The sequence below is a fragment of the Symphalangus syndactylus genome, chromosome 6 (assembly GCF_028878055.3).
Source record: "Symphalangus syndactylus isolate Jambi chromosome 6, NHGRI_mSymSyn1-v2.1_pri, whole genome shotgun sequence".
Lineage (NCBI taxonomy): Eukaryota > Metazoa > Chordata > Mammalia > Primates > Hylobatidae > Symphalangus > Symphalangus syndactylus.
The window spans coordinates 129,659,776-129,683,933 of NC_072428.2; the positions used below are offsets into that span (position 1 = coordinate 129,659,776).

The window sequence follows — 24,158 nt, forward strand, 5'->3', positions numbered from 1 at the left end:
TAATCACTGGCTACCTTCGTGTATACACATATGTCCTCTTTCACCAACTTCAGCCTTCATTTTCTGGTCTAAGTCTTGTCCAGTTACATGAAATAGAAATTTTCTCCTTTTCTTCCCCCATTGCATCTGCGTATCAAAACAAAACCCCAACTACAAAAGTAAAGTATAAAAGTGGTGCTGAAACCAGCATCAAGGAAAAGGAAAGCCACAAGTGGCTTCAATCACCCAAATTCTTGAAAATCGACCAAAAAGCGTCCTTCGGAATTTATACAGCGCTTCTCATTCATTTCTTGTAGTTAAACTCACTTTTCCTCAAATGCTAATATTCAAGAAAATAAAATCCCTTTTAGTCTGGGTGGGGTGGCTCACGCCTTAATCCCAGCACTTTGGGAGGTCAAGGTGGGTGGAGTCCAAGAGCTCAAGACCAGCTTGGACAACATAGGGAGATCCCACTCTCTACAAAAAATATAAAAATTAGCTGGGTGTGGTGGCACATGTGCATGGTCCCAGCTACTTAGGAGGCTGAGGTTGGAGAATCACTTGAGCCTGTGAGGTCGAGGCTACAGTGAGTCATGATTATGCCACTATATTCCAGTCTGGGTGACAGGGCGAGACCCTGTCTCAGAAAAAAAAAAAAAAAAAAAAAAAAAGAAAAAGAAAAAGAAAAACAAACAAAATCCCATTTAATTTTCAATTCAAAATGTCTATTTTAATTATAAAAAATGTAATAACTGAATATGAGTAAAATAAAAGTTTTCTACTATTTTAGGATTACAACTGTGTACTACTTCAGCACTCTGTGGGTATGCTATCTTTGGGGCTAAGCAGGTGTCTGTGGGCTATTCCCAAACATCCTGTGAAAAATGCATTCCAAGTTTCAAACGACTGACTGAGACGCGACTTAGAGTAGAATCTTCTTTCTAAGATTCTGACCACTTACACTGGCCGCGTCATGCACACAACATAACCATTTACCGACTGATGATGCTGAAAAGAAAACATATTCTGCGGTATCCAATAGCTAAAAATACTCCTAATAATGCTGTTAATGCCAGTGTGTTTTCAGCTCCTACTAAGTACCAAGGTCTTGCGCGTGGAGGCTGTAGCATAAAACCAATGCATTTTGTATTCTTTTTGGAATGGGTTTAAAGCATTTGATGGTTTCCTGACAATTCAACACAAAATTTTTATACTCCTTCAGAATTTTCTAACTGAAATCTTTCAAGTTTTGGGTTTTAGGAAAGGGCAAGTACTTTCACTTTAGGTTTATAAGAAGATTGGTTTTAAAAAAATTGTACACTGGAATCCTGGTATGGAGAAAGGAGTGGGGTCTCTTGCACCTAGTAATCCAGTAGCTGTGGCTCAGCTCCCAGGGCGGGGGTGCTACAGCCGCACAGGCCTGGAGGTTTATCCTTGCTCTGGAGTTCTTCAAGGTCTTCCCAGCAAGTTCTAGAGAACTGTAGGGACCAGGCCTACTTTCAGGCAAGCCTAGGTGTGTTCAGAGACCCACTTTTCCTTCTTAGGCTAATTTCTGAGTTCTAACTTGTCAGTGCCCCTCTTGGGTTCTACACGAAGTTCTGAATTGGTTGCTGATGCTCACGGTCTCCGTGTGACCAAGCCATGAAACACTCTACTGATGCTTCCTTACAGAACCCAGAGGTGGAAGGACTCTGAGGTCATTAAAGCCCCAGGCTTTATGCGAGTGACTGTCTGACTGTTTTGGTGCAGACGGCTAAGAGGACCTCTGCAGAGGGCACCCCCATCCTCAGTCTCCTATCCATAGCTGTTTCTAAGTCATCCCATTTTACCCCTCATATCAAAAGACTGAACTCATGGGAGCCCTATCCAATAAATTGCCAAGTTTGCCTTTCTTCTTCTTGTGGTACAGACGGACAGCTCTGTGGCTGACCCCTATGGCACTCAGAAACAGGACAAATCCAGACCAGGCATGGTGGCTCACGCCTGTAATCCCAGCACTTTGGGAGGCTGAGGCGGGCAGATCACCTGAGGTCAGGAGCTCGAGACCAGCCTGGCCAACATGGTGAAACCATCTCTATTAAAAATACAAAAATTACCCGGGCGTGGTGGCCTGTGCCTGTAATCTCAGCTACTCGGGAGGCTGAGGCAGGAGAATCGCTTGAACCTGAGAAGTGGAGGCTGCAGTGACTCAGTGAGCAGAGATCGTACTGCTGCACTCCAGCCTGTGCAACAGAGTGAGACTCCACTTCAAAAAAAAAAGAAACAGGACCAATCCCGTAACAAGAGTAGGGGAGGGATGGGTCCAGATTCCTTCTTTGTACTGGAGTTTAGTTGTTTCATTAAAGAGGCACTATCTGTTTGTTGCAATGCCATTTGACTTGCTTCACTGATAGTAAGGCACAGAACTGAAATGGAGGCAGCACTATCCATGGTGGTGCCACCCACTCACTTCCTGTAGGCCAGGAAGGGGCAGGTCCAGCCTTGAGACCCAGCCCCCTCTGACTGGAGACAGCAGGGCCCGCCATGATACGCACAATTCTCACATCTCCAGGCTCTTCTCACAGGATTCCCTTCCCCTCCTGATCCTTATAGAATCTGTTGCTCTCTTGAGCACACCCCTTTTCCCTGCAGACGTAGGATGTGATTATTTATTCTTTCACATCCCAAGTACCTCAGGGTTGAGAGGCTGAAGTGAGACCCTCCATTACCTTCCCATCCACCAACGGCTTCCTATTTTTTTTTTTTGAAGGAGTCTCGCTCTGTCGCCCAGGCTGGAGTGCAGTGGCACTATCTCAGCTCACTGCAACCTCTGCCTCCTGGGTTCAAGCAATTCTTGTGCTTCAGCCTCCCAAGTAGCTGGGATTACAGAAGCGCGCCACCACGCCTGGCTAATTTTTGTATTTTTAGTAGAGACGGGGTTTTACCATGTTGGCCAGGCTGGTCTCGAGCTCCTGACCTCAGCTGATCCTCCCTCCTTGGCTTCCCAAAGTGCCGGGATTACAGGCTTGAGCCACTGTGCCCGCCATGAATTCCTTTCCTCTCCCCTTCGTTCACTGAGGCCTTTGCCACTGGCTGGATCTTCCTCTCCAAGCCATTCCCTGCCTCGCCAGGAAGGCTTCAGAAGTCACAGGTCCCTTTTCAAACATCCTGGCCTCCCGCTTACTTCTCATGTCCAGTGACTTTTGTTCTCAACCCAGTACAGCCACTCATTCCCTGGACCGTCAAACCTGAAATTGCTCCACCTCCAGAAACGACAAGTTCAAGCATCCTGTTTTCCCAGCCACATTCTTCTCCATCTGGCTCATTCCACTATGACCATGATAACCCTTCTCTGCATTGACCAGAACACCATGTTTACTTGGATCCCCTCCCATCTTCACTTCCTTTCCCTGTGGGCAAAGCCTCCAATAGCCATCATTCTGGATTACAGTTACTCTCTGGCTAGCCTCATCAGCTTCCTTGTCAATCTGTCTTCTTCTCTTATCAGCCTGGCAAAAATTCCACCTGGACAAACCTAGATCAGAAGACTGATCTGTCTTCTCTACGCCTTCACCTGGGGAGATGAGTTACACTATAAACGATTCATGTTGAACCTCAGGGCTCAACAATTCCACCGTATTTCTCTGGTTAGTTTGCTCTGCCACCTTCTGCTCCAGCTACCTAAACTTTCTACCCTTCTCAAACCACCCTCCACTTCGTTCTCAACAGATAACCTCACTGCCTACTTCTGAGAAGCAGAAGCTGTCTGACAGGACTCCCTCAACTTTTCTCCATGAGACCAGCACATATGCTGCCATCCACATGCCCCTTGTCCATCCATCCTTCCAGTGACACTGGCCCATCCCTGTGCTCTGAACCCATCTTAAAAACAATCCCCCTGACCCTTCCCCAGTCACCCCTCTATTTCTTCTCTTGCACAGCCTCACTTCATGAAAGGTTGCTATTTCTTCACCTCTCACTTGGTCTTTCAACCTGCTAAACTGGTTTCTGCTTTTACCACTCCACTGAATGGCTGCCACTGCGTTACTGACAACTTTTGAGTTGTTAAACCGAATGGACATTTTTTCCAGACTCATTTGACTTGTGTGGCAGCAGACAGATCTTTGCTCAACACAGATCTAACCAGCTATTCCCTTGCTGAAGAATCATTTAATGAGTTCCCATTGCTTTTTGGATCAAGATTAAAAACCTTAACATGTACGGCCTGCCCTGGCTGACTGGATGCCTCACTGTGTCACCTACTGCCTTCTGGGATGGGTGCATGGTCCTGCCTATGGGGGAGTGTCCTGTCCATACAGGCAATGCCCTGCCTGCTCATGCCCATCCTCTTCCTCATCCTTCACAGGCCACTTCCTGGGAGTCTTCCTGGTTTGCCCCCAAATGAGGCTCCCCTGTGGTTATGCTCTCATCCCACCTGATGCTTGTCCTTGTAGTAGCCTGGTGATTTGGGCATCACTTGTTTTATACCATTCTCTCTCTTACGGACTGCAAGCTCCAGTGGGCAGGGCTGTCTGCTCTACTCACCATTGTACCCCGGCACACAGCACTCTGAAGAAACGAATGAACAAATCCAAACCCAAACCAGACTGAGTCCACTCTGGGATGGTTCTGGGAGCAATCTTTGGCCCTGAGACTAGTTTTGTGCTACAGAGACTACCATTTCGGGCACCTCTCTTCCTGCACAGATACCCAGAGTCAGGGTCATCCAGCAATGTGCTCTCCTCTTCCCTCCTTTTCAGTGTGAAGCCAACTGCAGGCCAGGGACCCAGTCCAGCCACTGCCCACTTTCTTTTTTTTCTTTTTTTTTTTTTTTTTTTTTGAGATGGAGTCTCACTCTGTCACCCAGGCTGGAGTGCAATAGCGCGATCTTGGCTCACTGCAACCTCCACCTCCCGGGTTCAAGCAATTCTCCTTCTTCAGCCTCCCAAATAGCTGGGATTACAGGTGCACCCCACCACACCTAGCTGATTTTTGTATTTTTAGTAGAGACAGGGTTTCACCATACTGGCCAGGCTGGTCTCGAACTCCTGACCTCAGGTGATCCACCTGCCTTGGCCTCCCAAAGTGCTAGGATTACAGGCATGAGACACCATGCCCGGCCCTGCGCACTTTCATAAATATTTTATTAGAATGTAGCCTCACTCATCTGTTTATGTATTGCATCTGTGGCTGCTTTCAGCTACAGTGACAGCTGAGTAGTTGTTACCAAGACCTTATGGCTGCAAAACCTAAAATATTTAGTGTCTGGGCCTTTAAAGTTTGCCGATCCCTGGTACAAAACATCAAGCAGGACACCTACTGTGTGCTGTGGGGAAAATCGAGTAAGTGTGTCATGGTGACAAAGGGATGGTTCAGGGTTTCGATTGGAGTGATTCTCTTGTCAGCGTCAATGGTCAGCATTTTCTTCAACAGGTCAATGAACTCCCGCCGGTCAGCCTTTTCCACCAACATGTCGCTCCCTTCCAAATCTGTCGTCATGTTCACCTGGATGCAAGTAAGGACAGGTTACCAAGGAAGACCCCAGCGTGCCTCCCCTCTCCTGGCTCCCCTTATTTTTTGCCCTGCAACTTCCTCCTGATCTCTCAAGTCCCCTTTCTCAGTTCCCAGGAACTCTGCCCCTACGGGAGGCACCACCCACATGTTGTCATTGCCCACAGGATGTGGCTTTTCTCTCTGCAGGAAAGGCAGAGAGGGGCTGTGCCCCAGGAAGGAGAGAGGGCCGCTGCTGGGACCTGCAAATATATCTGAATGACAGGATGTAAACTGCTCCTGCTTTCATCAGTTAAGTTGAAACGCAGCTTTCATCACTCCTCATTAAAAATAACCACAAGATGAAAAGAGTTCTGGAGACTGGTTGCATAATAATGGGAGTGTTAATACTATTGAACTGTACCCTTAACAAAGGCTAAGATGATAAATTTTATGCTATGTGTGTGTTTGCCACAATGTTTAAAAAAGAGTCATGGCCAAGCAGTAGAAATAAGACACAAAAAAGTCTATGTATGTATGTATGTATGTATGTATGTATGTATGTATGTATGTATGTATTTAACCTTTAGAGGGAAGTGGAAGGGCCTGAGTGTGCCCGTCCTCCACCTACAGCATATCATCCTTCTCATGGCTTCCCCAGTTAGGGCCAGAATTATTTTAGTCCCTGTGTTCAATGGAGTCACCTCTGGCCAAGACAGGCAGGATATCTGAACGCAGGATTTTTCTTCCAAGGGTGAGTCTATACTAGGATCGTCTTTAAAAGGCTTGTTTTGTGGTGATTTCTGTATTTTCCAGGACATGGTCTGGAAACCAATTTCAGTTTTCTCAGACAATCTAAGCTGCTAATCAACTGACAAGCACACTTTACACAGAATCATGATTTTTGGTTACAGTCATCTACAGTAAGAGGGGTGCTAAGTGTTTACTGGTGTATAGCTTTGTTTCTCATTGCTTTAAAGAGAAAACTCACCTTGGGTTGCCCTGGTTTCAGACTAGTTTTCACACTAAAAATAGCTGAAGTTCTAGAATTTTCTCTGGGGCACAAAGGTGAGAGCCTGTGGTCCCTGCCAGTGAGCTGAGACTGTGTAGCAGATTGAAGTGTATCCCCCTAAAAGATATATTAAAGTCCCAGTCCCCAGTAGGTGTGAATGTGACCTTATTTGGAAATAGGGTCTTCGCAGATGTAATCAAATTGAGTTAAGATGAGGTCATACTCGATTAGGGTGGGCCAGTGACAAGGCAAGAGAGATGTGGACACAGAGGCACAGAGGAGACACAGGACAAAAGCCATGTGAAGAAGGAAGCAGAGATTAGAGGGATGCAGCTACAAGTCAAAGAAGGCTGAGGATTGCCAGAGCTGCCAGAAGCTGGCAGACAGACACGGATGCTCTTCCCCTATGGCCTTTACAGTGAACATGGGCCTGCTGAAGCCCAACTTCCAATTTCTGGCCTCCAGAACTGTGGGGGAATGAAAGTCTGTTGTCCTAAGCCATCCAGTTCATGGTACCTTCTAATGGCTGCCCCAGGAAACATATACACTAAATCATGGGCATTAAACCCATGGGTACTAATGGGCTGGAATTCTTCTCATGATAACATCAGGAAGATAGGCCAGTACTATATAACAAGTGGGAACCAATAAACTGGAATGATTTTTTTTTTTTTTTTTGAGACAGAGTTTTGATCTCGTTGCCCAGGCTGGAGTGCAGTGGCGTGATCTCAGCTCACTGCCTCCTGGGTTCCAGTGATTCTCCTGCCTCAGCCTCCCAAGTAGCTGAGGTTATAAGCGCTCACCACCATGCCCAGCTAATTTTTGTATTTTTAGTAGAGACGGGGTTTCCTCATGTTGGCCAGGCTGGTCTCGAACTCCTGACCTAAGGTCATCCACTCGCCTCGGCCTCCCAAAGTGCTAGGATTACAGGCATGAGCCACCATGCCCGGCCAACTGGAACGATTTTAAAGGAGCTGGTATGAAGTTTTAAAAATGTTTCACACACCAAATGGTATCTTACTAAGGCTGGCTGTAACTGTTTCAGGTCAAGGTCAACCACTGCAGTTGAATAATGTGGATTTCAACCCATTATCTTCTATTACTATTGCAGAAGTCTTGCTGCCCTTGGTTTTAAAGGGCTTACGTTGCATACTCACCCATGAAGCTTACCTGGGCCATATCATCTAAACAGTTGAAAATGTACTTTCTTGCTTCTTTTGACTTAATCCCTGTCTCTGCTTCATGGTCATCTGGTGTCTGTCAAGAGAGGCAAAAGCCGATTGGTAACGTGACTTAGCTCCTCATCACTGGGACTCAAGCCTTGGAACTCCTGTGTCTCACAGACAGTCTCTTTCCCACATTTCAGAAGATATTTTGATTCTTCAATGACCTGCACACCTGCAATTCCTTTCTCTCTTCATCCACACCAACCCATCCCTCCTTCTTCCCACGCACATGTGTCAGGGGATGGCTCTGAGTCAGGTACGGAGCAGTCTTGCTCCGTACCACAAGCTGATCAAGGTATGCCACATCCTTGATCAGCTTACAGCCTTCTCTGAGTCTAAGGAATAAGACAAGATTCCATTGTGGAAAAGCAAAGGGCTTTCCCATGCATTTTCCAACTTTATTTAATAAACCCTTATGCACATAGCTCTTGCTACATGCCAGACATTGTTCTAAAGCACATTTATTCATTTAATAGTTTTGACAACCACATTAGGTAGCACAATTACTATCCCCATTTTCCAGATGGGGAAACAGGAAGAGAAAGCTCAAGGCACTTGCCGTGGTCACATGGCCAATAGGTGGCAGCTGGCCCCGGAGTCTGTGGCTGGGATGCCCCTCTATTGGTGGCTGAGACATAGACATACATTCCCCAAATGGCTGGGGAAATTGCTGTTTCCAATTACTATGGATTTTTGGACTCATCCATGAGGTAATCCAGAGGTAATTAATCCTCAAAATCTCACTCAAGGACAGCACACCTGGAGCGGCTTAAGTCCTGGGAACAGCTGGACATGTGGGACTAAGGCTCTTCAATAAAACACAGCAGCGAACTCCAGCCTCACCCTCCTCCACCAGAGGACTCTTTTACTGGACCTGACCTTGACACTCACCCTCACAGTTGTGGCCTCCCATCAATAGCCTTAGTGCTTGCTCAGTTCCCAAATCTCTTTTCTCAGTCTTTTGTGACTACTGGATATATATTATCTTTAAACTATATTAGAATTTGGCTGCAGTTTCCATTTAAAAAAAAAAAACCCAAAACAACAATAAAACAAACACCCACCCACCCTGCTGCAAAAAAAGAAATACCTAAAATGAAACATATTTAAGACTTTATTATTTTCTTTTTACCAGGAAAATACTTTGATTTTAATTGTTAGGCACAGATCAAAGTGAAAGCAAACTATGTTTCTGTTAAAGTGAAGCCCCTGCCCCCGGAGTTTCAGGTTTATGGTTACTTGTGTGAACCAGACACCTCACCAGGCCTTAGGACATTCTCATGGGCTCATCAGGCAGCCTCATTTGCCTGGAACCCCTCTCCCTAACCCCCATCACCCCAGCCGCCACCCCACACTTCTCTACTGGGCAAACCTGCTTCATTCTTCCTTTTCTTTTTTTGAGACACAGTCTCACTCTGTCGCCCAGGCTGGAGTGCAGTGGCACAATCTCAACTCACTGCAACCTCCGCCTCCCAGGTGCAAGCAATTCACGTGCCTCAGCTTCCCGAGTAGCTGGGATTACAGGTGCATGCCACCACGCCCAGCTAATTTTTAGACTTTTAGTAGAGACGGGGTTTCACTATGTTGGCCAGGCTGGTCTCGAATTCATGACCTCAAGCGATCCGCCCACCTCAGCCTCCCAAAGTGCTGGGATTACAGGCATGAGCCACCACGCTCCCTCTTCATTCTTTAGGGCCCAGTTCAAATGCTCCTCCTTGCCCCTCTGCTGCAGGCAGAATTAAATGTTCCTTCCCCTTGGCACCCACACCCATTCTTGACCAGGAACAGGGCCCTTATTACAGTGGGTGGGAGCTTGTGGCACATGGTTCCGTCTCCCTCTGGACTGCCAGCTCTCAAGGGCAGAGTGGGGTTTGTTTCTCTCCCTAGCACAAATCAGACAGTCATCAAGGCTTATCGGATTAAATCCTGGGAGTTCAGCAATCATAACGTGGGACTCTCACAGGCCGTGATAGGCCAAGGGAAAGAGGGGCTTCTGAGCATTCAGATGCAGCCACACCGTGTATTAACAACAGCCTCCCAAGTGCCTTCATTTTGCTGACTGAATCAAAAGCTCCCCACTAATGGGTCTATGGCCCTCTTCCCTAAGCGCTGGGCCACTGTGAGGAGTGGAGGAGATGCTCTTCCTACCTTCAGTCTCCACAAAGGATATGGTGAGTCTGTGTCACGGTTGAAAAACCTAGTTGTCTTTGTCCCTGCGCTTAATAAATATTCAGCCGGCAAACCCTGTGTTTGTGAAATATACCGAATCTGCAAGAAAAGATAAGAATGAGGTCAGGGCTTTTCCTGTCACTATACATATGGTATACTAATGGCTCTGCTGGCTTTGAGAAAAATGAAAATGACAATTTTTGTAGGGAAAGAAGTTAACAAAAAAGAGAAAAAAGAAAAAGGGAAAAGAGAAAGGAATAAAGAAAAAATAGCAAGGTTAAGGGAAGCAAGGTTTGGGAGACAACACGACATTCCATAGTCCCGCCCATTTGTCATGTAATCAATGAAATGCTAATCCAGGCTATTTTCCAGATGAAGAATGAGGTCTTGTGAATATCTGTGTCATCTGGACCCACCTGATCATACTCTGAAGCTCCTGGATATAACGGCCAACCCAGGAACAATTCTGCAATAACACAGCCCAGGGACCACATGTCAATTGCCTCACAAAATGGTAAACCAAGGATGATCTCAGGGGCCCTGAAAAGGAAGAATGGAAGAAACCATTAGCAAGGTGGAAATGCAGGAAGCTGTTTCTATAGGAATACTATCTTTCAAACCCGGGGTGCCATTACTGACTCCTCCTCTGAAGGGCCTGTGGCTGTCAGGAGAGGCGCTGTGCTACAATCCTTCCATTCTTTGGCTTGGTCCCCTTCATTAGTGGAGGACCCACTTAGAAGGTTGGCTGAGATGAAGGATAAGTCTGTGTCTTTAGAACACACCTACGGGGAACCACATCTACTGACTTCATTACCCTCACATGCCAATCAGATGAGCTAACAACCATTTTAGAGATATTCTGAAGTTATCTTTTGTAGCTGAAAGTCTGGGAAACTAATCTTCAGAGAATGCCTGGTTTTTACAAAGGAATTCTGAAACGCAGGTCTTCTATTTTCTTCTGTCCATCTAGAGATGGGAACTCACTATGTTGCCTAGGCTGGAGTGCAGTGGCTATTCACAGGCACGATCATAGCTCGCTATAGTCTTGAACTTCTGAACTCAAACAATCCTTCTGCCTCAGCGTCCTGAGTAGCTGGTCTATAGGAATGCACAACCACACCCAACTCGAGGTATTCTATTTTCAGGAAGATGTAAAACAAGCTGTCCCCTTCCCAAAATAATGGGATTAAGTCCAATATCTGTTTATGCCAATTATCCTTTCCTAAGAATTTACATCACACTTTCTTAAGGAAACATTGCTTTTTTTTTATTAGCTTCTAAAAAGCTAATCTTCTTAAAAGTTACCTAATATTAGAATTATAGAACCCCATTCATCAATACAGAGTCTGGTATCAACCAGGATTCCAGCGTAAACTCCATAAACAACCTGTTCCTGAATGTAGGAGTTCTGTCCCTTCAAGGAAATCACCTAAACCCCAAGAGAACATTTCACAGGGAGCTGGCAATCAACACTGAAGAGACCACCCAGGTACATCTTCTTTTCTAAGAATTTGTCATGATTAGGTAGGGGTATGTTTTGGACAAAACCAGGCTCAAAGTTTGAGATATGAATACAGCTTATGTTTTTTTAAAAAATATGTCTCAAGGCCAGGCACGGTGGCTCATGCCTGTAATCCCTGCACTTTGGGAGGCTGAGGCAGATGGACTGCTTGAACTCAGGAGTTCAAGAGTAGCCTGGGCAACATGGCGAAACCCTGTCTCTACCAAAAACAAACAAACAAACCCAAATTAGCAAGGTGTGGTGGTGCGTGCCTAGAGTCCCAGCTACCTGGGAGGCTGAGGTGGGAGGATTGCTTGGACCTGGGAGGTGGAGGTTGCAGCGAGCTGAGATTGCACCACTCTACTCCAGCCTGGGTGACAGAAATAGACCCTGTCTCAAAAAAAAAAAAAAAAAAAAAAAAAAATGTGGCTCAAGGCATTCTGCTGATAATGAAATGCATTAGCCTGACTTTTGTTTTCTCTATAAATTTTCCACTTGACTAAGCGATGCTAGAAGAGGCTACTTTCCTACCCTTTCTGCAGCCTGGAGTGGGAGTTGAAGGGAGCTGGGGAGACCTTTCTCTTAATTACCTTTCACCCACCTAGCATGAGAGTGGGGAGGAAGAGGGTGATCAGAAATACCCCCACTGGTCTTGGATCTTCTAGCTGAATTTTTCTCTACTGAAAAAGCACCTTCTCTTCCCCCTTTAAATTTGTTCTCATTGCTAATCTTTTTTCTTTATATAATAGTATTAAAAAGAACAAAACAAAACCCAAAAATGTCTTATTACAACGTTCTGATTTTTCACATGTAAAATGGAGTTTGGCCAGGTGTGGTGGCTCATGCCTGGCATCCCAGCACTTTGGGAGGGTGAGGTGGGAGGATCACTTGAGCCCAGGAGTTTCAGACCAGTCTGGGCAACAGAGTGAGACCTTGTTTCTTAAAAAACAAAAACAAAAACAAAAAAACGCTAGGCGCAGTGACTCAGGCCTGTAATCCCAGCACTTTGGGAGGCCAAGGTGGGAGGATCACTTGAGGTCAGGAGTCTAAGACCAGCCTGGTCAACATGGTGAAACCCTTTCTCTACTGAAAATACAAAAATTAGCCAGGCATGGTGGCGCAGGTCTGTAATCCCAGCTATTCAGGAGGCTGAGGCATGAGAATCGCTTGAACCCAGGAGGCAGAGGCTGCAGTGAGCCGGGATCGTGCCATTGTACTCCAGCCTGGGTGACAGAGTGAGAGTCCATCGCGAAAAGAAAAAAAAAAAGCCAGGCATGGAGGTGCGCACCTGTGGTCCCAGCTACTCAGGAGGCTGAAGTGGGAGGATCGCTTGAGCCCAGGAGTTTGAGGGTGCCATGAGCCATGATTTGCACCATTGCACTCCAGCCTGGTAACAGAGCAAGACCCTGTCTCAAAAAAAAAAAAAAAGGAGTTTATTCCTTTCCTCACAACTGGAGACTGGGTACTGGCTACTAGGTGCTTCTCGAGTACCAGCCACACTTGCTGGTCTGGGCAGCAGAAGGAGTGACCGCTGGGGGCTGGAGTGAGTTACCTTGTTGCTATTTAATGAGCCTTCCGTTGTCCCCATCACTCGCTGCTGGGTGTCTTCAGCTGCCAGTGTTCTGCTTGGCAATTCACCCCCTTTGGCCTTTGTCTCCTTTGGTCCCCACATTGGACTGCGCGTGGAGCGTCAGGTACTCACTGGCACTGATGAGCTGGGGATGCCTGTGGTGGCTCCAAGACATGTCCCTGCTGCACCCTCGTCTTCCATGTGACCACGAGCCCACCACCTGCCTAGGCCACCTGTGTCAGTGTTGGCCACACACCAGGGCCCCCAGGTTTACTCATCATTGTGTGTAACTGATGAGATTACTGCCAGGTTGCCTCTAGCAGTACCTTTAGAGATCATTTCAGTTTATTTAAAACATCACATCCCTTAGAAAAAAGAAGGGACTATCTGTTTCAGGTTTTTTTTTTTTTTTTTTTGAGACAGAGTCTTGCTCTGTCGCCTAGGCTGGAGTGCAGGCTCACTGCAACCTCTACCTCCTGGGTTCAAGCGATTCTCGTGCCTCAGCCTTCTAGGTAGCTGGGATTACAGGCGCCTACCACCAGGTCTGGCTAATTTTTGTATTTTTACTAGAGACGGGGTTTCACCATGTTGGCCAGACTGGTCTCAAGCTCCTGATCTCAAGTGATCCACCTGCCTCAGCCTCCCAAAGTGCTGGGATTACAGGTAGGAGCCACCACACCTGGCCAGAAAAGAAGGGAATATCTGAAAAGAACACTACCAAAAAAAGTATTATGGTGTCAGAACCTGCTTTTCTCTCTGCCCTCCCTGTTCTAGAGTCAGGGGTGGCTTCCTGCCTCCTCTCACGTGGATCTAGGCCTCTTCATGGGCGGAGAGTTTTGGCCTGGACTGCTGGCTCAAGGATCAAGCACATTCTCACCTCTGTCCCCCGATTCTTATCACCTGGCCTCTTGGCTGGCCCCTGCCCTCTTGCAGCCTGACGTTCGGATGTTTGACGCTCCAGTCTGTAGGTTTGGATGTTTGACACTCAAGTCTTAGGAAGAGGCCAGTCTGGCCCCAGGGGACTTCTCTGAACTCGACTACGGGCCTGCCCTTCCTATCAGGTTAGTTACGTGGTTCTTATGGCCTGGAAGTCTGTTCCTAACCCATGAAAACCTTGTTTTCCAGTTTCCATTCCCAAGTGATGAACAAGGCAGACTGCAACAACTAAAATGGCCACACAAAGGCACTTTAGTGATGTTCTTTAGCAGGAAACACCAGACATAGATTTTGACGACTGACATGACATGAACGGGGCCTGGGAAAATTGCTTGTAGTCCACCAAGAAAATGAAATGGCAGCCATTCACGGTACCATGATACGGGCCACAGAATGTTCCTGCTGCGACCATAAAGAACAAATGCCCAGGCATCTGGCTAGGTAGCTGGGAAACAGTACTGTCCGCGAAGTCCTCCGATGCTGGGAAAGCCACATCAAAGCACACAGGACAACTCAAGTCGAATACCAAACGTGTGTCACAGAAAGAGACATAAAAATCGAGCCGACACAGCACACCACATGCTCTAGCGGCTCCCACGTTAGAAAACAAAGCAGAACAGAAGAACAAAACAGAACACAAAAAAAACAAAACAAAAGCCCCAAACACAAACCTTTCCTAATCCCTTCGTCTCCCAGCAGCTGCTGCCCTAGTTCTCGGCTCCCCTTCAAGGCCCACTCTCTGGAGAGAGTCATCTCCCCCTGTGGTTCCCACCTCTTCACCTCACAGCATTTGCTCAGCCTCCTCTAACTGGAGTTGGACACTCTGCATCACTGATGCACTGCACTTGTTGAGATCAGCAGTGATCTCCACGCTGTCACATCCGTTGATCAACTTCTTAGCTCTGTGACCTGGGAGCCGCATTTTTTTCACGCGGGTGATCGTTCCTTCCTGCCCTGAAACACTTACTCTTGGTTTTCATGACATCGCTCACTCCCCATATCTGTCCCGCCTCTCTGCTTGTGGCTTGCCCATTTCCTTTGTAGGCTCACCCTCTTCTATTCAACTGCTGTGTGTTGGCCAAGTCCTAAGCCCGCCGTCTTCTCTCCTTCCACCCTTGCCCTAGATAATTGTTACGGGTTGAATTGTGTCCCCCCAAAAGTTACGTTGAACTCCTAATTCCTGGCACCTCGGCATGTGACTTTATTTAGGAATGGAGTTGTTGCAGATACAATTAGCTAAGATGAGGTCATAATGGAGTAGGTGGGCCCTAATCCAATGTGACTCACATCTGTATAAGAGGGAAATCTGGACATAGATACTGACACAGCGGCAAGATGGTCATGTGAAAAGGGAGGAAGAGATTGGAGCGATGCTGCCACAAGCCAAGGAACACCTGGAGCCACCCAAGGCAGGAAGAGACAAGGAAGGCTCTACCCCTGGAGCCTTCAGAGGGAGCGTGGCCCTGTTGACACCTTGATTTTGGATGTCTTTTGTTTTAAGCCAGATATTTTGTGGTACCTATTTCAGCAGCCCTAGGAAACTGACAGTCATCTTACTCACTCCATAGGTTTAAATTACATTTGTATTCCCAGGTTTGTCTCCATCTTTGAATTCTCCTTCTGGCTCTAGATTTATGTTCTGGAAGCCTGGTATTGCCTCTGGAATGTCTCATAGTCATCTCCAATTCCACACGTCTAGAAGGGAACTCTTCTCTGATCCCCCCTCTCTAAACATATTCCTTCCACTGTCCCCCCATTTTATGAAATGGAATCACCACCCTCCAGCTGCTTAGGCAGAAATCCAGGAAAGATGTTTGATTTCTTCATCCCCACCATCTATCCACTAACATGGCCAGCTTCGAAGTCTCAAGTCAGCCCCTGATTCTCCATCCCCCATGCCGCAGCAGTGGCGCTGGTCACCCCTGCATCACCTGGAGCTTCCACTGCAGCCTTTCTACTTGTCTCTCCCTTCTTGTGCCCACTTCCTCCATGGCAGCCACAGGGAACAGATGGCACCCCTCCTTGCTGTAAGCCTTCAGGGGCTCCCCACTGTACTTAGAATGAAATCTAAACCCCTCCATGGCCATGGGGCCTCCATGATTGGGACCCTGCCCACCTCTCCACCGTCACTGCCAACCACTCTATTAGCTTAATACGTTGCAGGCCCATTGGTTTCCTTTCCATTTCCAAGAGTACCTGGAGCTCCTTTGGAGCTAGAGTCTTCATGGGATGCTGTTGCTTCTGCCTTAAATGCTCTCCCTGCTGGCTGTCACATGGCTGCCTCCTTCTCATCCCTCAAATCTTAGCTTAGCTGTCACGCTACAGACAGGCATCCCTTGACACCAGTTAGTCTTCATATAGGGTGCCATAAATGCCACTTCACAGCACTTTCTTAACCTGCTCACTGTCTGTCTTCCCTGACCAAGTCTATGAGGGCAGCACAGGCATTCGGTAGCCACTCATTAAGCATTTGTTGATCAAATAAACCTTTATTAAATATAAGAAGGTGTTAAAATATGGATTAAGACAAAGCTCTAAGGCAGTACAGACAAAAGAGAGTAGAAGGGCTGAATCATTATGCAGCAATCAAGGCTTGGGCATGAGGGGGCAGAATTTAGCCCAAAGAGGAGCAGAAGCTGAGGCCCAGAGAGGGGCATGAGCCTCCCGGCTCACGCTCACCAGTGCAGGGCAGACAGCAGGAGTGCCGAAGACACCTACTTGCAGGTGGCCAACAAAAGAATTACAGCAAAAATGACAGAGAGGAGGAGCAGCAGGGCTAGAAGTGGCACCTGGGTCATGCAGGGTTAGGACTTGGGACCTCAGGGATTTAGCTCAAACCTCTTATTTTATGGCCATTGTCATTACGCCCTCTACAGCCTCCGTCTTAGCTCTTATGTTGAAGCCTTTATCCCGCGCAGTCCCACTGCAACATGCTAAATCGCATGCTCTTCCATCTGGGCCTCACTACAGCCACCTGCTGCTCTCTTGCCTTTGGCTTTAACCTTTTCCAATCCACTCTGGATCCCTCTCCCATCCCTAAGGGTGCAGCCTTTTCTCTGCACTCATGAGACATATTTCGGTTACAGCCTGCCCCCCTCCCTGCCTGCTTCCATTCTTCCTTATTCAAACAGACACTGCCCACTCTGTGCTGGCTCTACCAGGTGACAAGCATACAAAGATCAATGACATACTCAGACCAGATTGGTCCAATAAATACTAACTGAGCACCCACTGGCCCTACAGAACTATCTTAAAGAATTTCCTCATCACTATTTTGGGACATCAAAAATACTTTAAACATATATATGAAGTGTCAGACAAAATCTGCACCTAAGAAAGAGGACTCATTCCTTTCCAACATTCCCAAAGCAAGCCACTAAACATTCTTGTTCTGGAGAAAGAGAGTAAATAATTGTCTTTTTTTTTTTCCGAGACAGAGTCTCGCTCTGTCGCCCAGGCTGGAGTGCAGTGGCGTGATCTCCGCTCACTGCCAGCTCCACCTCCCGGGTTCACGCCATTCTCCTGCCTCAGCCTCCTGAGTAGCTGGGACTACAGGCGCCCGCCACCACGCCCGGCTAATTTTTTGTATTTTTAGTAAAGACGAGATTTCACTGTGTTAGCCAGGATGGTCTCGATCTCCTGACCTCGTGATCCGCCCGCCTCGGCCTCCCAAAGTGCTGGGATTACAGGCGTGAGCCACCGCGCCCGGCCAATAATTGTCATTTTTGACACACAAATACGTTTGCATATCTGCCTCTACTATACCTCCTGGAGGGCAGGGCCTGCATCTCACTTGTCCTTGATCCTCAGCCTGGCACACAGAAGCTGCTTCATAAACAGCTGCTCAACACCCAGCCCATAAACCCTCAGGTAAGGGAAGTAGTTCCCCACCTGGCCCCTGGGAATCTTTGGGGACTTCAGACCATTTTGCTGTGATCTGATCTTGCAGAGGCCTTGTCCCCCTGCTCTGCTAGTCTATAAGTCTCCTAGAAGTTCAAAGTCAAGTCTAAAATGTTTCTTTTCATCCAGCCCACCTGAAGCGTGTTGGATGGTTGCTAAAGCATGCTTAATCTTCAGGGAAGCTCATTCTTACTGACGGTCATTCTGAGCCAGAATTTGTTTCGAGCTGTCCTCACTCACTTATTAGAATATTCAACCACCATTTACTAAGTGTTTCCTCTGTGCCAGGTACTGTGCTGGGTGCTAAAGATCAAAAAGTAAACCAGACCCCGCGGCTCTTCCAGGAATTCACTGTCTAGCCAAGGTAGCAGCATAGCGACATCTGACATACAATGTGTGAAGTGTGTACATAGTACACAAAGATGGGGGAAATTGGAGGAGCAGAGAGAAAGCAGGATGGGCTTCCCAGGAGGAGTCTGAGCTGAGCCTTAGTAAGTGGCCAGGCAGGGGTGGCCACCACACGCAGAGCAGTGCAAGTCCCCCAACCCCCATGTCACTGTTGTATCTCCAGTGCCTAGCATGCAGCCTGGGCATGTAGGTGCTCCATACACATTTGTAGAAGGAATGAATCTACGCCAAGTGCACACCCCCAGCAGTTGCCAGTTTTCCCCGGAGCTGGCAATGCTACCTTGTCAGTACCTCCTATGTGAGAGGCAGACAGCTTGGCCTTTCTGTTTCAGAGTTTACATGGTTTTTTGGGTTGATCATCACATTTCGGTTGCTTCCACGGGGGCTGTTCCTGTTCTCGGTTCGGTTTCAGGCAGGTAGGGCTGCTGGTTCCTGAATACTGTGAGTGAGCATTTCAGGTTCTGTCATAACTGATCTCTCATTTGCTGTTCCTCACCTTCCCTGCTACAGCTCCACCCCATGGAATCATCTTAAAGAATCGCCTCATTACTATTTTGGGACATCAAAAATACTTTAAACACACATGAAGTGTCAGACAAAATCTGCACCTAAGAAAGAGGGGGATAATTTCTTTCCAACATTCTCATAGGAAGACACTGAAAATTCTATCTTTCTATAGAAAGAGGAAAAACAACGTCATTTTGGACACCATCAATATGGAAGCTTTGATAATTTAGCTCCACTCGCTCTCTTGACTGCACAGACTGAGAAGCATTCCCAGGTCATGTCCAGATCATATGACCCTGCAGGGGAATGGCCTGCAGTGGAGGTGTAGAGGCTGTAGAAGTCAAGAGGGCGTGGCCCACACTTGGGATCCCAGTGTTCACCGGGACGAATCCCAGCCCTGTCAAGTACTGGTTGTGCACCTACTTCTGGGTACAGGTATGAAGATTAGGTTAAACAGAGCATCATAGGGGGCACCTTGCATAGGCCTGGCATAGAGTAGGCAGCCAAACAATACTAAACCACTTATCTATAACACGTCTAAGTCCATGTGAAAGCAACGAAATAAATAGATCATCCCTCTTCTTTATTTTTTTTTCTTTTTGAGACAGGTTCTCACTCTGTTGTCCAGGCTGGAGTGCAGTGGCACAATCTTGATTCACCGCAACTTCCACCTCCTGGGCTCAAGCAGTCCTCCCTCCTCAGCCTCCTGAGTAGCTGGGACCACAGACACGCACCACCACACCCAGCTAATTTTTGTATTTTATGGTAGAAACAGGGTTTCACCATGTTGCCCAGGCTGTTTTCGAGCCCTTGAGCTCAAGCAATCCTCCCGCTTCAGCCTCCCAAAGTGCTGGGATTATGTGTATGAGCCACTGCACCCAGCTTCCTCATTTTTTAAAGCCACTTTCTTTCTGATATGGAACACTCTGTTGAAATATATTAAAGCATATACACTAAACAACTGTTTCATTTATTTACACAAAAAGGTGAAAAGATTAATATAACCAACAATGAAGTACCTACCACCTAGCTTTAGAAATAAAACTCCCTGGCCGGGTGCAGTGGCTCACGCCTGTAATCCCAGCACTTTGGGAGGCCGAGGTAGGTAGATCACCTGAGGTCAGGAGTTCGAGACCAGCCTGGTCAACATGGCGAAACCCCGTCTCTACTAAAAATACAAAAATTAGCTGGGCATGGTGGCACGCACCTATAATCCCAGCTACTCGGGAGGCTGAGGCAGGAGAATCACTTGAACCCGGGAGGCGGAGGTTGCAGTGAGCCGAGATTGCGCCACTACACTCCAGCCTGGGTGACAGAGCAAGACTCAGTCTCAAAAAAAAAAAAAAAAAAAAAAAAAGGAATACAACTCCCTATCCACAATCCTCTTGCTTCTTCCTTGTGTAGAGAAATACTACCGTAACCTAGTGTTCCTTTTATTTCATCTCACATGAATGCTGGGTACATGCAGTACACTAGGCAATGAAGACTGAAACGACAGCCATGCCCTCGGGTTGCTTGGAGTCCTAACAGTGTGCCAGGCTAGAGGTCGGAGTGATGCCCAGGAAACACAGCCCGGGGAACAGGTTTGGGAGGGTGGTCCCGTAGGTCTGAGGACCCCGGTGGGCAGAGTCAACCCATATTACCGTGTCTGCTTATGGTGTCGGCGGCAACAAGGGCTGGGACGCAGGGTTCAGGGTATAGTCCCTTGCTCACCCCAAACACTTTGATCAAGTCTGAGACCAGAGTCAGTGTCTTGCTCATTTACATAGTTCACTGATAAAACAAGGGCAGGGTTCACTGCCACTCCGAACTTGGGTAATAAATCTGCAGCACTAATCAGAGCGCAGAGGCGGAGCTGTGCATTTCTGGAAAAATGTTACTCAATTTCTCTGAGTTTTTATTTCACCATCTATAAAATGTGATTATTAATCTCACTTTTTCTCTTGTCTCTACGGCAGCTTATGAAGATAAATTATGGTTGGCAGAATTATAAAGCAGTTTGAACTCCTTGGAAGCAAGACACTCTATTAGTCCATGGTATTTTATAATCACTGATATTATAAGGTGTACTTGAATTGAACTGCAGAGAAAAAGTCTGTTCCCACAAATATATGTAGATTGAAAGTAACCTCAGTATGGCTGGGGCAGAAGCAATCAAAATGTAAAACTGTATTTCAGATGGGTTGTTAAATCTTATGTTTCCACTGCAAAAATAAGGAGACTTGCATTTCTGCCTTGAGCTCTGAGCCGCTGTTTGAGCTGGTGACCGGGAGTGGGAGGTGAAGGATTATAGTGAAGCAGCACAGGACCCAAGAAACGGTGGCAGAAATCTGAAGAGCAGGGAGGAGGAGGAGGTTATTTTAGAGGAATTGGAGCCAGAGGTAAGAGACAGCTACACAGAAGACAGCCAGAAAGGCAAGGGCTGGAAAGCACCTCGGGGCAGCTGCATGGAGAGACAACACGCCCTGTGACCACAGGCAAGCCTGTTGGGAAAACAGGGGCAGCCTCCCCACAGGATGAATCCACGCCATGCCTGGGGGGATCCAGAAGGTCCAAGTGGAGATGTAGATGGCCATCGAGGTGAGCTAATCCCAGGTCAACTTGTGATTTGATTCTTAAAAAGACACACAGCTTTCTAGGCAAACAGGAGATCAGAGAGAAATAGCTTCGTCTTTGATTAGGATGATAGGTAGACAAGCAAAAGGAAAAAGGGACCCAAAGATGAAGCTCTAGGAGCAAAACATGGGGGAGGTTGACAAGGGGCCCACCCATTGTGCTGGCTTCAAGGAGCCATCCTTGGAATGGCCAAGCCAAACACCATGGACCCCAAGATCTCTGTGCACTCTGCAGCAGGGTGCTTTTGCTTAGTTATAGGCTGAAGGAATTAAGGTGGAGAGCTGCTGCAAGGGAACAAGGTTCTGACTCCAAGAGGAGAGCTGGGGGGACAGACACAACACCCAAACTTCTGGGTGGTTGCAGCTTGATGTAACACATGTAGCACCACTGTTGCAGAGATGTTCTACCTAAGGGGCCGCTGCTGATGTCCATAAAACTGTGTGCTAAGGAGGATCACTTCAGACCCTCACTGATGATTCTGTCATAACTGAGTGTCTTCAGCTATCACCAATACAAGTGCTGAAGACTTCAGAATGAACCATCATATCCATATGGAGGTTGACATAATTGCAGTTGGGTCTAGATGTTGACATCATTCTCATGCCACACTTGGACAGTCTCCTAAAGGATGCAGGCTTCCTTGATTCAACTGGCCATTCCCTGTATAATGTTAGAATCAGATTGGCGGTTTTTTCTATTCATATTGGCAGTGAACATCTTGGCTCTGAATATGTACTAACTACACACACACACACACACACACACACACACTTTTCACGCTGATCCTTCGTTCTTAGTCCTGCTCCAACTCTGCTAAGCGTAGCACCAAAATCTAACTCAGTTGTTTATATGTCAGAGGAGAAGGTTGCATCTGCAACTTAAATGAATATAATTTCCAAAGGCTTCTGGTGATGTTGGTGCAAACTGGAAACCAGTTCTCAGATGTCCAGAGCATACTGGCCTCTAAATTTGTGGTTATGTGCTTATGCATGTAGAATAAAGTGAAGAAAGTACAGCCAGGGACATGGATCCACCTAAACGATATTGACTTGACTTGGTGAAATAAGAAAAGCAAGAAGGGAAGTAAAGGAAAGAGAAGAAAAAAAGAAAACTATGAATTGTAATGTCAACGAGAAAGGTTCCTAGAAGAACCAGTTTGGACTCTATGATGAGTATTTCAAAGGTACTCATGCTGCCATGTAATTCCTGAGATCCTTATACTCCTGACACGTGCTGTGCCTGCTTTACCCATCCCCGGCCTGGGTGGCCCAATATCCCTCAATCTGGTCTCTGGTGCTATACCATGAAGCTCTGCATTGCTGTAGAAAGCCTGTTCTGGCCTCCCAGCACTCTACCAGACTACAGTGTCACCAGGCCATGCTTTATGCTTGGTGACTTTTGCCAAAGAATGTGCTCAAGAAATGTTTGCAGAAGCACCTATCAGCCAGAGAAACGGAACCATGTGTCTCTGCAGGTGCCTATCTATGTAATCTTTTCATACGTATACTGCTCCAGGCTCTTTTTAAATGTTTTTATCTCATTTTTTTAATTATGAAAGAGAATACATATACAAAGAAGTATACAACAAAAACATATACCCTAACAACTCATTGGAAAACAAAGACCAGTGTCACTACCAGCCAGGTGAAGAAACAGAGCATTGTCAACATCACAAAAGCCCTGTCATATTTCCTCCCATCCACTGTCCCTCCTCCTCAAAGGGGCTCTGAAGTCAGCGTGTGTGGGAGGTGACATGCAGCCTGCACACTCAAGTCTGGGTGTGGGTGCGCATCGGTGGGGCGGCCCCCATGCCTCAGCTGTGCTCTGCCACTGCGCTCAGATGAGGCTCCTGCCCAGGTGAGTGCAAAGGCCAGAGGCTGGGAATCCTAACACAGTGGCTGAGAAAGGAGCCAGGCCTGAGCCATTCTTTTATGATGGTCCTCATCACGGATCCTTTTGTTGATTGTTTTTCTTTCTGCTGACTGAAGCTGAGGGTTGCAACTGGGCATTTAGAGCTGTGTTGGGAAGCCTGCTGATTCTGGGAAGGCCTAACCCAAGTCCCACTGTCACCTGCTGTCACTCTTCAGCTTTCTGGGACCACTCCTCTTTTCTCTGCACTGGCAAGGGATTTGGAATTTTAGTTCCTGTGGATCAACTGCAGATGTGGCATCTTCACTTTATTCAGCCTGGTGATGTTACCCACTTACAGTGATCATGAGATGTGAGGCTGGGGAAAAGTCTGGTCTCTTCCACACTAACACATTAACTCAAGGTTCACCCTCTACTCTAGATGGATGCATACTAAGAAAGTAACATTACTTATGTGAAACTTTACTGATTTAAATGCAAAACTTCTCATTGCTTCAACATTTAGCTTCAACTGGTTCATGGTGAGTACTCAGTAAGTGTTTGCTGGATGAATGAATGAACCAACAACAGGCAGAAGAAACACGATGTTTTCCTTTCCAAGGTTACCCACGCCTCCACTGGAGAAGCCCCGAATCCCCAACTCTCAGACGAGTGACTGTGCCATAGACAAGGCTCACCTTTGGGGTATTGTCTTTCCTTACAGCACCATCTGATCATGTGGCTTGTGTAGCTAAGTCACAGCCAGTCTCTATGGCTGACAGTCTGGGATAAAAGACAGAAACTTGCTCCTCCTTTGAAAGGGAGATATATTCAGTGTCACCAGCCGGAGACATACCAATTAAGAGAACAGAAGCCAGAAACTTGAGCTATGAAAAGGAACCCACTGAGTAAAAATGCCAAACACAAGTTAGAGAGTGAATTTCCATTGCAGCCTGAGGGATATTCCAATAAAACAGCTATCGTCTGAGGAGGTCTCCCTCCTGCATTGTGTGTTAG

At 47.0% G+C, this 24,158-nt stretch overlaps 1 protein-coding gene across 9 annotated transcripts in view; it reads right to left on the reverse strand.

Annotated features, from left to right (window-relative positions):
- Positions 1-24,158, reverse strand: part of HIPK2 (homeodomain interacting protein kinase 2) — a 222,798-nt gene that overhangs the window by 66,158 nt on the left and 132,482 nt on the right. For all 9 annotated transcript variants that reach the window (XM_055284206.1, XM_055284203.1, XM_055284200.2 and 6 more), the window contains 4 exons: positions 10,272-10,395; positions 9,835-9,954; positions 7,631-7,717; positions 5,279-5,463 (listed from right to left, as the gene is read on the reverse strand). In XM_055284206.1, the coding sequence (XP_055140181.1) occupies positions 5,279-5,463; positions 7,631-7,717; positions 9,835-9,954; positions 10,272-10,395 (516 nt within the window). The remainder of the gene's footprint in view (positions 1-5,278; positions 5,464-7,630; positions 7,718-9,834; positions 9,955-10,271; positions 10,396-24,158) is intronic.